The sequence below is a fragment of the Chinchilla lanigera genome, unplaced genomic scaffold, assembly GCF_000276665.1.
Source record: "Chinchilla lanigera isolate Chin_1 unplaced genomic scaffold, ChiLan1.0 scaffold00021, whole genome shotgun sequence".
Lineage (NCBI taxonomy): Eukaryota > Metazoa > Chordata > Mammalia > Rodentia > Chinchillidae > Chinchilla > Chinchilla lanigera.
This window is the reverse complement of record NW_004955422.1, coordinates 16079561-16096940: the sequence shown is the minus strand read 5'-3', so window position 1 is coordinate 16096940 and position 17380 is coordinate 16079561. Positions and strand designations below refer to the sequence as shown.

Sequence of the window (17380 nt, the reverse complement as noted above, 5' to 3'; positions counted from 1 at the left end):
AGAGGGTTTAGTGCATGGTCTTGGCTCCACGGCAGAACATCTTGGTAGAAGGGTGTGGTGGAGGAAGCTGTTCTGCTCATAGCAGGCAGGAATCAGAGAAGGAAAGTGCTAGAGAGGTTGAGGCAGGGACAGGATAGACCCTTTAAAGTCACACCCCAGTAATCTCCTTCCTCCAGCTGGGCCCCAGCCCTAACAGCCCACGCAGCTGTGAACTCATCAAGAAATGAACCCACTGAGAGGTTAGTGCCCCAGAGTCTGGGACCTGTCCAGGCTGCTCCTCTGAGTAGGCTGCATTAGGGATCAAGCCCTTGATACATGAGTCTTTGGGGGATGCTTTGCATTTAAGCCAGAAGGTGCAGGAGGTGGCATTGAGCTATTTTGTCTATTGGAAACACAACGCAGCAAGTCACAGCTGCAGTCAGACCCTTTGTGGACTCAAAGCTTCAGTGGGACTCAAGGCCCCAGCCCAACCTTGACCTTCTGACCTCAAGTTCTCTACTGTGACCTGGGGTCCCTAAAAGCAATGGCATGCAATGATCAAGGCCCCAAGACCTGCCTGCCCCACCCCTTGCTGATGTGGCCAAGGTTTGATAGCCCCTGCCTCTATTCCTTCATCTGTGAAACGGGAGAACAGTGGTCCCTGCTTAGTGGGGTCTTATAGATGGCTGAGTGGTTGATGCATGTGGCGGTCCTGGCCCTCCTTCACCTGGTGGTGCCAAAAGAAAGAATGCTGTGATAACATCCAGCTGCTCCTGAGGACTGGTTCTCCTCCCACCCACAGCTGCCACCTTCATGGAGCACTGGAAGCGGAAACAGATGCGGCTCAATTACCGCTGGGACCTCACGGGCTTCGAGGAAGAGGAGGTGAGTGGTTTTGTACTGTCGCCCTGCCCTTCCCAGCTGCCCACTGCCCCACTACCTGTTTGGGCCTAATGTAGAGGCCCTATGTTGTAAACATCCCTGGTCTGAGGCAAAGCCACTGCTGCCCACTTCTGCATCCATCACCCTGGTCTTTCAGATGCCTCCACTGGCAGGGTGGCTGATCCATGCTCCCGCCCCAGTCCTTTTGATCTCAGTGCTCACATGGACACGCCCTGTGGTCTGAGATGGATGCTAAGCCTCACCATGCTGACCACACTGCATCTGAGAGCTGTAGTGTGTGGGAGGCAGTTGCCACTGCCCATGCGTCCCCAAAGGTGGCCAGGAATGCCCTCCCCTCCCTGTCCTTGGACCCGGCTGCAGTTGGACATTGCTGAGATGGGAGACAGAACTATCTAGCAAAGGGGAACCAGTCACATTCAAAAAATGGGGTGCTCGGTAGCTGGTGGCCACCAAGATTCTTGAATCTTTCTAACTGAAACAGCAGTAAGGGAACAACCCACCCAGGGAGCCGTTGGGAACGTCTCCCCCAAGAGTCCCCTAACAGCTAAATCCAACAGTAACTGCCCTCAGGTTAAGTGGAAAGGCAAAGAAGGTGGTAGTACAGATCTGTAATCCCAGCTACTCAGGGGGCTGAGGCAGGAAGGTTATGAGTTTGAGCCCAGCCTGGGCAACTTAGTGATTTGGCAAGATCCTATCTCTACCACTCAGTGGTAGAGTGTCCCTAGTTTTGATGTCCAGTACCAGAAGAAGTGGTGAGTCGGGGGACACAGAGAAAGAAAGAGAGAAGAGTGGGGAAAGAGAGAGAAAAGAAAGAACCAGGTGTGGTGGTAATGAAACAGTTAATTTTATATAAATCTGAGGTTTGGTTTGGTTTGGTTTGGTTTTTGAGACAGGGTCTCACTATGTAATTCAGGCTGGACTTGAACTCATTATGTAGCCCAGGCTGGTCTCCAACTCACAAAGATCCTCCTGCCTCAACCTCCCAAGTGCTGGGATTACAGATGTGCACCACCATGCCCAGCCTAAATCTGAGTTTTTATGTCACTAAATTGAAGAATAAAACCACAGACAAAAGGAGAAAGTTAAGAGAGTGCTTATTGGAAATAATAAGACAAAAGTTCCTGCTGGATACCCAAGAAAGGACAGGCCCTTATCTCCTCTTGTTCTAACTTTTATTTTTTGTTCTTGGGTTGTGTTTTATACTTTTAAGCTTAACTAGCTCTTAACCCTTTGGGCTATTTTCTTTTACCTAGTTGACACTATTTCAGGCTAGTCTCTATTATAATCGGTGCCTGTAGTCCCAGCACGCTGGGAGGCTGAGGCAGGAGGATTGTGAGTCAAACTCATCCTGGACAATTTAGTGATTTAGGCCCTATTTCAAAATTTAAAAAAATAAAAAGAGATAGGAATGTAGCTCAGTGCAAAGAGCCTGCATTCAATCCCAAGGATCGGAAAGAAAGAAAGGGAAGGAGGGAGGAAGAAAAGGAGCATGGTCCCCCAAAAGAGTCTTGGCCCAGAGCACTGGTGAGCTGCACGCTTGCTTACGGTGGGGCTGTGCTGACCTGTACTTGCTGGGTAGGCCATACAGCCCCATCTGGGTTACAAGTCAGACCTCTGGGGCCAGGCTGCAGAACTTCCATTCCGTCCCATCCTTGCTGTGTGATGTGGGGCAAGTTGCTTAACATCCCTGCGCCCCAGGATCCTGGCCTGTCAAATAGGCAGTAGCTAAGGACTCATCCTCATTTGATGGGGGAGGGGTCCTCACTGGGCCAACAGAGCAGGGCCCAGCACAAAAACAGTGCCCATAATGGGCCACCCAGCTAGCCACACCTGGACCACACCTGTCACCTGCCCGTATAACCGTCTCAGCTCTCCCCCACGGCTCATCTCCTTATCCTCCATCACGGTAGCCAGCTCGAGGCTGACTTGACCCATTCATTGGCTCGCAGCTCTTTAGGGGCAGACCCAGGGCAGAGCCCAGAGCCCTGTCTCTGTGTCAGGGGCTGGGCCAACCGCCCCCTGGGTGGGCTGTTCCCTTGTTGCTGTTTCAATTAGAAACATTCAAAGAGATCCAGGCGTGGTGGCACACAGCTGTAAGCCCAGCTACTCAGGAGTCTGAGGCAGGAGGATCTCGAGTTCAAGCCCAGCCTGGGCAACTTAGTGACTATGAGACCTTGTCTCAAAATAAAAAAAATAAAAATTAAAAGGGCTGGGGATGTGGCTCCATGGTAGAACACTTACGCAGCATACTTGAAGCTCTGAGTTCAATCCCTAGCACCACACACACACACACACACACAAAGATTCAACTAGAACAAAGAGTCAAAGAAAACCAAGCATAGCCGTGGTCACCTTGTTTTAGAAATTGGATTGGAATGTCCTTTGCATGAAGTCCCTGTGGCTGGGGGAAAGTGGAAGGGAAGGGCTGGTCCCTTTGCTTACCCGTTAGCGTCCCAGCCCATGATTTCCTGACTGTGGCAAACAGGGCTTGATTTCATGGCGGGGAGCCCTGGACAGACAATCCCAGGTGACTGGCACGAGCTCCCCACAGTGAGGCCCCTCCCCGCTGCATGGTGTGACCCCAGGTTTTGTCACACAGAGCAGAAGGAAGCTGGGTCCCGCCTGGCTGTCTCTCAGGAATTAGCCAAAACTTGGCCACTGCAAAACCAGGAACCTGTAGGGTCCTCCAAAATCACAGTGACCCTACCGTCACCCTCCCCTCCTAGTCACCTGTACCCAATCTTCATCCTGGTTTTTAAGACAACGATCTTTAGAGGATGCGTCCCATGGCTGAAAAACAGTGTGATTAATGAAATCTTTTTGTTCTTGTTTTTGTTTTCCCTTTTCTGGTTCCCCGAAGGAGGCGGTCAAGGTTTGGAACTTTTTGTCACTCCTCTGTCTTCCTACAGCCTATCTCCCAGAACCAGGACCTCTGCCACACCTAACCCATCTGTTTCCACCTCGCAGCTCCTCGCGGCTCTCCTGGGCCGGGGTCTCTGCTTCTCCCCTCCTCTAACCCCTTCTTCCGTTCCAGCGCCTCCGCTGACCGCTCTGGGCTCCCCGGGGCGTCTGGTCTGCCCGCGCTTGCTGCACACTGCGTCTCTCCCCGCGGCTTCCACAGCCTGTTCTCGGGGCCAGTTCATGGCTGGTCCTCACTGCAGCCTGGCACAGCCTCGTCCTCCCAGGACCCCAAAACCAGGCCCCACAGCTGCCCCATTGGGCTGGGGTCCCAACAGGGGACTGCGCCAGGCCAAACACAGGGACCTCAGAATTGAAAATGCGGCAGGCAGCCCACCATGAACTGGCCCCGTAGGACACCCGCAGCACATACATGGGCTGGTTGCCATGTGCCCACGCGGAGGATCTCACACCTGCTGTGAGCCTGGCGCTGCTCTGACTCAGTTTCTTTCACAGGATCATCCCAGGGCCGAATACGAAGCCAGAGTCTTAGAGAAGTCACTGAGGAAAGAATCCAAAAACAAAGAGGTATGGGGATCATTGCCAGCTTGTTTTGCCAGCAGTAGAGCACTGTGTGTTCAAGCACCCGAGTTCATCAACAATGTAGACCAGGGCTGGCAAATACTGTGCTCATTAGGTTTAGTCCAGGGTCGGCCCACATAGTAAGTATTTTAGGTTCTTTATGCCTATACTGCAACCACTCAACTCTACACTGTGATGTGAAAGTAGCCATAGATGACCGGTAAACAAATGGGCCTGGCTGTGTGCCAATAAAACTTTATTTACAAAAACAGGAAGGGGCAGACTTGGCCCAAGGACTGGAGATGTCAAACCCTGATGTATCCTGTGGGAAATCTCAAACCTTACACACACTTCAGCACAAGAACTACATGACTCTTTATTGTGGTGCATTTAGCATTGACCCTGCAACCCGTGTTCCACACCGAGCAATGAGATGGAAGCATTTGTGACCCAGGGTCCCTGAGCAAACAGCCTTTGTTCCCCTCAGAGACTGTGAGAATGAGAGAGAGAAATGTGCTTTTTGTGATGCACACGAGACCACCCTGTTTTTATAATGAATCCCCTTCTCTGTCCCCAACCTTTTGTCCAAACTGAAGGCTTGTGTGCGTAGACTAAATCTTTGAGAGCATATGGCTGTTTTTAATGCTGGATTTTCACACCATCTGGGACAAGCAAGGAACTCATAGGCCTTGTCCGCCTCTCACTGAGATGGAGAAATTCGCCCTGTCTCTGTGAATGGTTGGAAACTGCTCTTCTGGCTCCCAGACTGCCCAGTCTGCCTCAGGCACTGGCCAGGACAAACCCCTGGGGTTCTCATTCCTTGTCATTATGTCCTGTGTTCAGAACTTGCTGATACCAAGTGCCCAGAGGTCACAGTAAACAGAATCCCATCTGGGAACGAAGGTGGGCACTCCCAGCTCCTGTGATGCAGCAAACACCGGAAGGGGCCCAGGCCTCCTGCAGTTGGGAAGGACGTTCCCTCCCTCAGTGTGCCCTTCAAGCCAGAATGGTCACCCTAAAGTAAAGAGGCTACCTGTCCAGTTCAACCCGTCACACTGCATATGCTCCCGTCTGTACGTAGCTGGCCACTGTGGGCCCTCGGGTGGCGTTCCCAACTCCTAGCCCGAGTCAAGATGTCTCAGAATTTGGCATAAGGCCCCCGGGACAGTCAGCCTGTGGCTCTGTGGTTGTTCTCAGAGTGAGCTCAGATGGGTGTCTCACTCCTTCCCAAGGAGAAAAAGCCTCATGGCTGCACCACGTCGGCTTGGGACGGGAGTTCAGCTCAAAAAAACAGCAGGCCGGAGTTTGGGGGAGCTGGAGCTGCCCCTCGGCCCAGGGCTTGGTTTCACCTCAAGCTCTTGAGCACAGGGAGCCGTGTAGGTGTCAGGCTTATTCTTCAGGCTCCTAATAGTGATGTCAGTCCCAGCTATTTCCCAAGGGCCACACCCTTCCTTTCCCACTCTGTTTCGTGTGGCTCCTGGCCACTGCTTCTCTGGTTTGGATCTTTCCCCCCAGCTATGACAAAAAATGCACCATGTCCTTGGTGTAGTAACCTGGGCTTCTGGATGTGGCTCCTTCCTGCCTTTCTGAGATGCTTGTGGTGATGGACCCCTGTCTCTGAACTGCTGAAATCTTGGCTGTCATCTCTTGAGATGGAGCCCACTGGGCCCAGAGGGGGGGGCATGCTGGAGTTCCAGTCTTCCAGCTCTGTCACCATGACCTTCCTTGCAGCCTTGCTTTTAGAATGTGGGTCTCTGCCCCCTCTTACTTGTTTTAAATGCCCAGAACTGGAGTTGGCCCTATGGAAGCATGTGCTCCAAGGGCCTCAACCTGGCCCAAGGTCAGCATGCCTCATCCTGCCTCAGCCTCTTTTCCCTGCCTGCCCTCAGAAGCGCCGGCATGTTCCGGAGGAGTCAACAAACAAGTGGAAGCAGAGGGTTAAGAGCGCCATGGCGGGGGTGAAATTGGTACTTTTGTGTCTCGGGGCAGCGTGCATCCTGATTGTGCGCAGACCTCCAAGTCCTTGTGGTTGTGCTCTTCCTGTCCGCCCTGTGTTCTCCTAACACTCACGCCCGCACTTCCTTACCTCCTGCCATACCTCGTGAGCCCTGTCTGTGTCACCATGTCCCTGCATGGCTGTGGTGGATCCCATGTTGGGGGAGCTCTCCCTCACTGGGGCTCCTGAGCCATCCTTGTCACAGCTGCCTATGAGCACCTCGTGGTGTCCCCACTAACACTCATGCGCCCGCCCCTGTACAGGGTCCATGCCAGCATTCCACGATCCACATGTTGAAAACCCCGGCCCCACTTGAAATATCCTAGGTCACTGACCAGCTTCTTCCTGAGGTTCCTACAGACCAAGCTGGCCCCCGCCCCAAGAGCCTTCCCAAGCCATATGTCCCTACATTTCCTGTTCCTACGCAGTGATCAACATTTTAACTTGTAATGCTAGTGGCTTGTTTCACCTTGTTCAGCAAAAGAAAAATAACTATTATAGTCTGGGTAGTGAATAGCTAAACACTTGAACCCTGGGGCCCTCAAAGGGAGCCCCGCAGCGGTAGAAGTGGATTTCAAATGCTGGCTGCTCCCAGATATAGGACTCCCAGTCTTAGGTGGCATTGGCAGCTTACACCAGCTCGTGGAGGAAATGAGCTCCTTGACAGTCACCCTGTCCGCACATAGTGTTACTGTATAGGTAACAAGGTCCCGTGTGCCTCTGGGAACACCAGGCCTTTGGACCTGCTCAGCGCCTGTTTTAAGGTTTCCCAAGTCTCTCTGTTGTCCACGTCATCTGTGTGTGCACACACCTCTGTGCCCTGGTACTTCCAGCGAGTGACCCTCACCGTTCCGTGTTGCAGACCGACAAGGTGAAGCTGACCTGGAAAGACCGATTCCCGGCGTACCTCACCAACCTGGTCTCCATCATCTTCATGGTGAGTTCCAGAGGGCAACAGCAAAAAGGAGGGATGCCCATGAGGAGGAGCTTGGCACCCACCATGACAAGGCCACCGGGAACACCGGTACCACTCACTCTAGGACACAGTGGCCCTGGCTCCTCAGGTGGCCATCCCTAGAACGGGATGGGGCCAGGATTCCATAGCAGCCCTTGGGGGTTCCACATGCCTGGGGTCCAGAGGTGACCTCAGGTGGTCTTAGACGCCCGAGTTTCATTGAGGGTGACATCTATTTAAATAACTAGCATTCAAACCTGGGACTTCACAGAATCATGTAAAACCAAACTGTGGAGTCTTTCAGAAAACCCATAAAGAAATGACACAGACACAGGACAAAAGTCACAGTCATACTGATCAGGTGATGGATGACAGGTCTGTGACTTTGAGCTCATCTGCTCAGCTGATGCAAATAAGTCGGCAAGCTCTTTGTGGCTGTCTTAGAAGACGCCAATCCCACATTGACTCAGGCTGAGCCCTACCCCTGCTAAGCGCCCATGATCCCTCAAGTGGTCAGGGCAACCACTGGTCACATTTTGTCTAGCCTCATAGAGCTACCTGATGCCCAAAGCCCTTGGTTGGCCACCTGCACCGAGGGCTGCAAGGAACATCCCATTCAGTTTTCAGAGCTGGCCGGTCCTGGTACCATTGCCCATGCTGCCTGGAGAAACTGAAGCTCAGAGGTTGTGCCTCTCTCCCCAGGATGAGCCAACAGGTGGCAGAGCCAGGAACTGGACGGTCACTTTGCCCCAAGAGCCCCTGTATGATGCAAACTTGGAAAGGAGGCAGGAGGCTGTCTGGGTTTCCTGGGTTGAGCAGGGGACCAAGGGCCACTTAACCAAGTAATGGAAGGCAGCATAGGGCTCAGTTTCTCCCCACACTCTTCACACACAACAAGGGGAACGTTGACTGGTGTAAAGAAATCCAGGGGGCCAGGGACACCTAAGACCACCTCCCTTTGCCCCAGAGAAGGGGAGTTTGTTGCAGGCTGGGAGGGCTATATTACTATGTTGTTCAGCTTTTCCACTGCTGGGATAACTACTTGACATGCACAACTCCAGGCTTATAGTGGCTCAAGTTTCAGAGGGAGTCAGTCCATGGTCAGCTGGCTTCAAGTCAGGAATATCATGGCAGAAGGGAATGGAGGAAGAGTGCTGCTCACTTCGTGATGGCCAGGAAGCAGAGCAGAGGGGAAATGCCAGAGTGAGAGATGTGCCCTCCACTTCTCCAAGTAACCCCCACCTTCTGTCAACATTCAACTGTGATGCTCTGGATTAATCCACTGATGAGTATAGACTCCATGACCCATTCACCTCTCCAAGGGTCTCTTAATCCAGTAGGTTGACAACTAAGATGAACTGGCAGAGCTGCTCTCCAGGACACTGTGTGGGAGTGGGCTCACCCTCACCTTAAATGTGCATGTCATGTCTCTTTTGGTGCTGGGGAATAACCAGAGAATACCTGGGTATTCTCTGCTCACCTAGAGCATCCCCAGCCCTCACACATTGAAGGGCAGGGCTCAGGGAATGGGAGACTTAGAGAAGCCCAGTGTCCAGCTGCACCTGGCAGGCAACAAAGAGAGTTGTTAGCAAAAGGACCAGTGAGGGAAGAGGGTGGGTGGTCTAGGGCTGGTCTGGCAGCTTCTCTGACCTTCTGCTCATCCATCCTAGCCTTGTGTCCACTCCTGGCCATAGCATGGCTGTTTCCTCTCCAATATCACATCTGCTTTCCAGATGGAAGAAAGGGGAGGGTTGGGGTGGGTCAGAAAATGGGCAGCAGAGGCTGTTCCAATCCTTTGAAGGGGCCTCTACCTGCATCTCACTGGTCACAACCAATTCTCTGGCCACCAGTCTGCAGAGAGGCTGAGAGAAGAGCATGCTATGGTCCCCACAAGGCAAGAGAATGGAGCCAAGGTTTGGGCCATGGGTTAGGAACTGGCCAGCATTTCCTCCCAACCCTCAACCTCCTGGTGATCACATTCACTGTGGGGGAGGACACAGCTCTGTCCCCGACTCCAGAGCCCCATTCAGGGAACAGATGTAGCTCCGGTCCTCCAGACGCTAGTGTGGACAGCCCACAGACCTGGCCTGGCACCTTAATTTCAGGAAGGGAGTACAGGGCCTGCCTGTCCTGGCACACGCTGGCCTCTAACAATGTGTATGCAGGAGGTGCCTGCCGTGGCTGAGTCACCACAGGCCTAGCCCCCCATCTCCACTCCGCCTGCTGGCACAAAGCACTACCCTCACCTGGTAGGACAGAGGGATGTTACAAGGGAAGTCTGGTTCCCTAGCTCCAGGAATGGTACCCACACCCCCCAGCCAGCTACCACTGGCCAGGGAATGGTGCAAGCTGCCCATGCTTTCCAGGGTGGGTATGGTCACCATTCAGTCACCAGTGCCGGTCCAGCATGTACAATGAAAGCCTGCCTAGGAGATCCCCAAAGGCCACAGCCTTCCTCTGGGGCCAGCATGTCTCACCCATCCTGAGCTGTAACTGAAAGCACGTGGGCTGTTCTGGGAGTCATGAGGGAACCTCAGCAGGGACAAGGCCCTCCGTCTGCACCCAGGACACAGGGAACACCCAGCAGGAACCTGCATACTGCAGCTGGAACTCAGTCTTGGTCTACAGGCCCGGCCCTGTATGCGCTTCCCACTTGCCCATTGTCCATGGGGCAAGTGAGTACTCAGAGTGGGCATCCATAGCGCTGGGCGGGGCAGAGTAGGGCAGGGACTGGGTCTTGCTGCTTGAGTTGGGCCGTAGGAATAAGAATTCCAGATAGACAGACAGACAATCTACAGTGGGTAGAACGAACTGGTCAAGGTAGCCAGCTCTGACTCAGTCTCTTGAGCAACCACCAGCCTGTTTTATGGACGGTTCTGATCCATGCTGGATTTGGCCAGCCTTGGGGTTGCTCTTGTGGAGGCTGGATCCCGTCTCCCACCAGACCTGCGGTGCTGCCCGCCGCCCCCTCTACCACAGGGCAAAGCCTTGGGGGTGGCACACCTGGGCCAGCACTTCCTTTGGGGCCATCCCCGCTTCTGCTCATTCACCCGAGGTCAGGGGAGAAGCACCCCTCCTGCAGCAGTTAGCACCCCCACATACCAGCGGCACAGGTCATGCTGTGTCCTGTTGTGATTGGTCCCTGAAACAGAAAGATCTGGTGAATTTCAGGTTCCGGTAGACCCACTAGTAAATCTCAGCTCCTGAGCAGGGTGCCCCGGCCTGGCTACACAACCTCTCTGATCTGCGGGGCCCTCTTGTATCAAACAAAAGGCACCTGAGGTAGGTTAACACACAGAGCCCTGGCCTGTGGGGATGCACAGGAAATGTCAGTCTCAGTTCTGACCCAGAAGAGCTGGAGGCTGGGGAGAGCTGGGCCCCTTGCCAAGTGCCTCCCTGCCTCCTCCACAGATCGCAGTGACATTCGCCATCGTCCTCGGTGTCATCATCTACAGAATCTCCATGGCCGCCGCCTTGGCCATGAACTCCTCCCCCTCTGTGAGGTCCAACATCCGGGTCACGGTCACAGCCACCGCGGTCATCATCAACCTGGTGGTCATCATCCTCCTGGATGAGGTCTATGGCTGCATCGCCAGGTGGCTCACCAAGATTGGTGAGTGTCCATGTCCCGGGTCTTGCCCAACAGTGTTGCCCAAGGTCCCTGTCTGAGCCGACTGTGAGCTGAGGGGGTGTTGGTGCCTGTGGTCAGAGGCAGCAGGTTGGCATTGTCCTTCTGTCCCCCAGAGGTCCCGAAGACTGAGAAGAGCTTCGAGGAGAGACTGATCTTCAAGGCTTTCCTGCTGAAGTTCGTGAACTCCTACACCCCCATCTTCTATGTGGCTTTCTTCAAAGGACGGTAGGGACTTCTTCAGCCTTTGCCCAACTTTTTCCACCTTATCTGGTGCAAGGCTCGCCTCTTCCCTTCTGTAAGTGGGAGGCCCGGCTCCCACAGCTACGACCCTCTAAGAAGGCCTGGCTCTCGCTTGGGTGGCAAAACAGCAGGACTCCTGAGCAGTGGGCACCCCAGGAAGTGGTGACTGCAGACAGCCAGATCTTTGGGCAGCGGGGACCCCAGGAAGCAATCCTAACAGCAGTCTGGCTACTCCAAAAGCATGTAGAGATTGACCCAAAAGAGCAGGCCCTCCAGCAAGCAGGGTGGCCAGCTGTACTCCATCCTAGCAGAGATCAAGCGGGGGTGTGGCCTGTGAATACAGACTCAAGGCTCAGACTTCGGGGCCGGAGCCCAGCACGGTGCATCCTTGGGTGTTCTCTACCCAAGTAAGCAAAACCTGGCTCTGTTAATGACCTTCCTATTTGCTCCAGGTTCGTGGGACGCCCGGGAGACTACGTGTACATCTTCCGCTCGTTCCGAATGGAGGAGGTAACTGAGGCTTATCGTTTCCAGCAGCCCCCCCTGCTTGGCTCCCCCACAAGCCCACATGGGACCTCAGGAGCAGCATGACACCTGTTTGCTAGACTAAAGCAGCCTTTGCTTTCCTCTGACAGAACCTGTGCTTTTCCCCATTGGTGGGTCAGCTTTGGTCTTACTTGGCCTGCCCACAGGGAATCACCCTAAAAAAGACAAAATCTCCTCAGAGTTAAAGAAAGAAAATTACACACGTTGTCTTTTGTTCTTTTCTTTTTCTGGCCAGGCTTCGAGTATTTCCGTCTCTGGCTAAAATGAGTTAATGAGGAAAAACAGACCTTGGCTGTATTTTTTTTACTTCCAACTTTGTAGTGCCCACCCTTCTGCCCTCAGACCTGAGGCTGGCAACATTTGGCTTCTGCCCCACAATTCTGGCCACAGAGGGTATGGCGCCAGCCACCGCCTGCCGCTGAGTCATGGCCCATGGACCGGCTCCACTGTATTTGTCCCATGACTGGTGGCTCCATCAGGCCAGGCTGGGTCCAGGTCCAGGCCTAGGGGAACCAGTACATATTTTCACCATGAAACGGGATAGCAGGTTGGAGTGGGCATCAGGTACAGGGCAATCCAGCCACTTCAGCTACAGCCTAGAAGTTCAAAAGCCTGAATGCAGACCCTGGGCATCTTAGGGCTCCTCCTGAGCCATGATGTTTGCAAAAAGCCCATTTTTACTTTCTGCATGGCATTTTCTTACATACATGGCACACTCAAACTCTGCCATTACAGAAGCAGGAGAACTATCTTTGTAGAATAGAATAAAACAAAAGTAATCAGCTTTTTTATGAAATAATGGCTCTGCAAGACAAGTTTTTTGGTAACTGTATATAAGAGTTTGCTGAAGTCTCAGAGTAAGGTCCCTGTGCCCTCAAGGCCACCAAGGCTTCTATTGCTTGGGCAGGTTAAGCTTCCTGCCCACAAAGGCATCTCACCTCCCCGGCCGGGCAGTCTTGGCCTGCAGAGCCACAGCCCACTGAGGGCATGGCTGCCTCACTGTATGCTTTCTCAGCGGCATGGCCTGACCTGCACGCTGTGCAGCCTGTGGGTGGGTGGCCAAGGTATGAGACAGGTCATCGGCCCTGGGGGAGGAGGAGGAATCCAAGGGCCAAGGCCCACGCATGGGGACCGGCACCCTCTCCGAGCTCTTGGTTCTGCTCAGCAGCCTGCAGCAAGGTGTGTTATTTTCCTGGGGCTCCCTCCACAAAACACCACGAATCTATTTGTTCATGGCTCTGGAAGCTGGAAAATCAAGGTACCCACAGGGCCGTGCTCCCTCTGGAGGTGCTGGAGAAGAGTCTTCCCTTGCTTTGCCCAATATGTGGCAGCAGCAGGGTTCTTGGTGATCCTTTACAATCAGTCCAGTCTCCACCTTTTTCTCCCTGTGTCTGTTTCCTTACAAGGACGCCAGTCATAGCATTAGGGTCGCCTACTCCAGGATGACTTCATCTTGATTTAATTATACCTGCAAAGACCATTTCTCTCAGGAGGGCCCCCTTCACAGATTCCAGGTATTAGGGCTTAAACGTCTTTTTGGAGGACATAAGTCAACCCCCAGCTCGATGGTTATGTTCGCTGCCTGGGGGATGGGACTCTCTTTTCTCCAGGTGTCCCCCGGGGGTGAGACTGACACGGTTCTCTCTGCAGTGCGCCCCAGGTGGTTGCCTCATGGAGCTCTGCATCCAGCTCAGTATCATTATGCTGGGGAAGCAGCTCATCCAGAACAACCTGTTCGAGATCGGCATCCCGTGAGTCCCGTCCAGCTGGGGGGCAGGCCGAGTGGGGCGCTGGGTCTTTGGGTGCATGGGTGGCTCTTATGCTGTTCTGGGTGACAAAAGTGAGGACTGGGTGGGGAAAAGTCTCCCCAGTGTGGACAAAGGAAGGAGGCTGGATGAGCACTTAGGGTAACAAGACACCCCCAAACCCACCTGTGGGACCCGGGATTGGTAGATGGAGGGGTCAGTGTTTGCCTTCTCCTTGTCCCCTTCAGAAACCCATGCCCACCTGTCCTCTGCAGAGGGGCCACTCCCCGGAGTCTTCTCCATGGTCACAACTCCTAAGTGTCCTCCTGGCACGCCCCAGTTTGTGTTGTCCCCAGACCCTGCCACTTGTCCCTCAGCTTTTGGTGACCTTTATATTCCCACCCCTCACGGTCCTTAAGAAACCAACAAATCCATGATGCTCCCTGGCAGGAAGGGGAAAGAAATATCCATGTCACACAGAGCAATAGTCACTACTGCCAATACATGAATTCAGGGCTTATCACAGAAAATGAGAAACGGCACCTGGAGGCAGGGTGTGGTGACGCACACCTGAAATCCCAGCACCCTGGGAGGCTGAGGCGGAAGGACTGCAAGTGCCAGCTCAGCCTGGGCGATTTAGCATTAGCGAGAACTGTCTCAAAAAAATATTTTTAAAAATTTGAAAAGGGCTGGGGATGTAGCTCGGTGTGAAGGTTCTGGGTTCAAGCCCCAGTATGAGAGAGAGAAAGACCGACAGAGACAGGGATAGGGACAGAGACAAAGAGAGAGAGACTGAGACAGGGAGAGGGATAGGAGGGAGGGAAGGAGAGGAAGAGAGGGGAGGGAAGAAGGAAGGAAAGCAACGCGGGGTGCAGCCCCTTGCCCTCTCTCCCCAAAGCCCCCTGCTGATGCAGAGCATCTTCCAGGAAGATGAAAAAGCTCATCCGGCGCCTGAGGCGGCGGCGCCAGAGCCCCTCTGACCACGAGGAGCAGGGGAAGAGGAAGCAGCGCTATGAGGTAGACTACAACCTGGAGCCCTTCGCCGGCCTCACCCCTGAGTACATGGAGATGAGTGAGTGGAGGCCTCAGCCTCACCGTGCCCTGGGGCGGCGGCAGCAGGGTAGAACCGGGCCCTGGGGCTGTGGGATGTCCCCACCCTGACCCGCAGAGCTGGAGTCGCAGCTGGAGATGAGGGCAGGGGCCACCCAAACCCTGTAAGGCAGGTGTGTTTGCCATGGGTCCGTGAGCACTGCCCCTCGGGATTGGCTCCCGGCTCCTGAAGGCCCAAGGCAGGCAGCACCGGCCCCCAGGCGCCATCCCCACCCACACAGCCTGACCCACAGGCCACTTCTCCGCCTCTTCCTGGACTATCAGAGACCCAGCCCACACAGCCACAGTCCCCGCTCCACCCCGGCCTCAGGCTGCCCCTCAGTCCCTCCATGCAGAGGACCCAGCGTTCAGGCCACACTCCTCTCCTTCCTGGCAGTGAGCGCCTGTGGTTTGCTTCCCTCACACAGAGCAGGACTCCACAGCAGCATAGCGATTAGACCTGTCCTCCTGAGTTGTGTTGCTGGCTAGAACACCCAGCAGGAGCAGAGGCAGGGATAGCCAGGTGTGGCCTGCACAGGCCACTGGAGCTCAGGCTCCACTTCCTCTCCATCAGCCTTCCCTGCTCTGGCTACACTGGCCTCTTTGTTGTTCCCTACCACACTGCTCAGGTCTGCCACGGGGCCTTTGCACTAGCTGTGTTCCCACTGCAAAACTATCCCTCAAAGACCTGCATGACTTTCTCCCTTCTTCACTTCCTCGGAGGTGCTGCTCAGAATGTCCCTTATCAGATGTCTTCCTGATCATAGAGGTCAAAGGGGGCAGCCCCTCCCCTGTACAGGCAACAGCCCTGCCCTTCCCACTGCTCCCTCTGCCAGTCACCAGCTGGTACCATTAGTCCCTCTTTGCTCTGTCCAGACTGTCTCACCCCACCTACACAAGGCTGGCTTCACTACCAATCATTCAGGGTCTTGCCCCCTGAAACAGGCCTGGGTGTTCAGCAGGTGCTCAGTACATGTTTGCTCATGAATGGATGTGAGAAGGTAGACAGGAAGACTCAGGCAGAGGGTTTCCGAGTACAGTGCCCCTGGCCACCACCAACGGGTCTCAAAAATGCTGGTTCCCAAACCCGTCGATGGCCTTTGCAGGGGAGCGGCTGTCCAGGACTGCATTTTCCACAAGCACTGAGCAAGCTGGACAGGCCCAGAGTGAGCGCCCGAGTGCACACAGGTCTGCTCTGTGTAGCCTCAGGTTGCTGGAGCCCAAGGGAGTTCCCGTGCACTGCTCCAGGAGTGCCTCCCTGAACCCCCTAAGCTCCTCCTGTGGGCCTGGCGGCTCCAGAGAGGTGGCCCGGGCTCCCCAGGTGATTGCACAAGGAGCCCCTGGCCGCTGACTCAGGATCTAAAGGGCCATGTTTGGATGGCTGTTTCTCTCTGTGTCATCTCTTTTGATTTGGGGATTGAACCCAAGACCTTCACACTGAGCTGCATCCCCAGTTCTTTTTTCATTGTTTATGCTGAGACAAGGTTTTACTCACTCACTAAGTTTCCCAGGCTGGGCTCAAACTTGCAACCCCACACTTAGCCTGTCTCTTTTCTCCTGGAAGAAAATCCTGGCTGATGCAAAAGTAGCCAGGTGGGCGGCTCCAAGGCAGCTACTTCCTTCTACACCTGCTAAGACTTAGCCACAGGGCTGTGACCAGCCAAGTCTGGGGCAGGGCTGACCCTGCCCTCAAGGTCAGCCTGCACCTTCCATAGAAGCCTGGAAGACCAGATAACCAACAAAACCACCGCCTGCCATTGGCCAAGAGACTGTGGACATTTGTCTGGGTTTTCCTAGTGGTTGGAGGTCTCCCGTGGTGCTCCTGGGTTTGGAAGAGCGCAGTTCCTGGAAGGGGCTCCTCTTTCCGTGCCTGGCCTGACCCCGCCATCCAGGGTGTGCTTCTGCACCCTGCTTTGTCCCTGTCATACGAGCTGCCATTGTCTCCTGAGGGGAGGCTGAGGCTGGCAGCGGAGCACACAGATGTAGGTAGACAGAAGAAAGACCCAGATGGGGACGTCCCGCCCCGGCCCCAGCCCCAGCAGCCTCTCACTTCCCTCCACGCTTTGTCACATTGTTAGTGCCACACAAGTGTTAGTGCCACACTGTCACTTGTATGCACGGCCCACATTGCCTGGCCTGTCCAGTTGACAGGTCACCTCCAGAGCATCTTCCACCCAGTCCATATGTGGGGAGCGGGAGGCCCCCAGGAAAGCTCCAGGATGGGGCTGCCGTGGTCCCTGCCCCGTCCCCTCGGTGCTCACAATGCCCACAGTCAGCCATTGGGCACTGGTTGACATTCTGCTGGCTTCCTTCCTTACCCCCGGCACCGGGCACCTTTGGACCGGGTCCTGATATATAGCTCCTCAGTGGCTTCCCCTACCCTGTTCCCAACAGCAGCCTTTTCCTGATCTCCCCTCAGAGCTCAGCACATGCCAGCTATGGCATCCAGGGCCAGAGAAGCCCCAGTGCTCACTCGTGGCTAAATGAGCAGTAGGAGTGAGGCCTAGGGGAGGAGCAACCAGGCCGTCTGCAGGATGGGGCCGCCCACCCTGAGACCCAGTAGAGGGGATATCTGGGGCTCTGAAGGACACAGTGATGGGGCCAGGCCTTCCAGACCTCAAGGAGCCCCTGGCAGTGGGACAGTGGGACAGAACTGAGGCCCTTTCCATGGTGAGGGTGCAGCATGGGCCTCCAAGCCCCTGGGGGCCTTTTCCCACTACGTGAGTGATGACTTCCTGTATCAGAAAAGCATCCCCGCTATTCAAGCATCAGGCACAGTGGCTGAGGCTTCTCCCCTTGGCCATGCCCTGGCCTCA

At 54.7% G+C, this 17380-nt stretch overlaps 1 protein-coding gene across 10 annotated transcripts in view; it reads left to right on the top strand.

The window, feature by feature from the left end:
• Window positions 1–17380, top strand: part of Ano1 (anoctamin 1, calcium activated chloride channel) — a 149089-nt gene that overhangs the window by 116674 nt on the left and 15035 nt on the right. For 4 of the 10 annotated variants that reach the window (XM_005384242.2, XM_005384239.2, XM_013514309.1 and 1 more), the window contains 10 exons: window positions 782–864; window positions 3743–3754; window positions 4297–4368; window positions 6252–6329; window positions 7221–7295; window positions 10725–10926; window positions 11058–11169; window positions 11637–11694; window positions 13381–13481; window positions 14402–14547. In XM_005384242.2, the coding sequence (XP_005384299.1) occupies window positions 782–864; window positions 3743–3754; window positions 4297–4368; window positions 6252–6329; window positions 7221–7295; window positions 10725–10926; window positions 11058–11169; window positions 11637–11694; window positions 13381–13481; window positions 14402–14547 (939 nt within the window). The remainder of the gene's footprint in view (window positions 1–781; window positions 865–3742; window positions 3755–4296; window positions 4369–6251; window positions 6330–7220; window positions 7296–10724; window positions 10927–11057; window positions 11170–11636; window positions 11695–13380; window positions 13482–14401; window positions 14548–17380) is intronic. The other 6 variants (XM_005384246.2, XM_005384243.2, XM_005384247.2 and 3 more) reach the window with 4 other exon arrangements.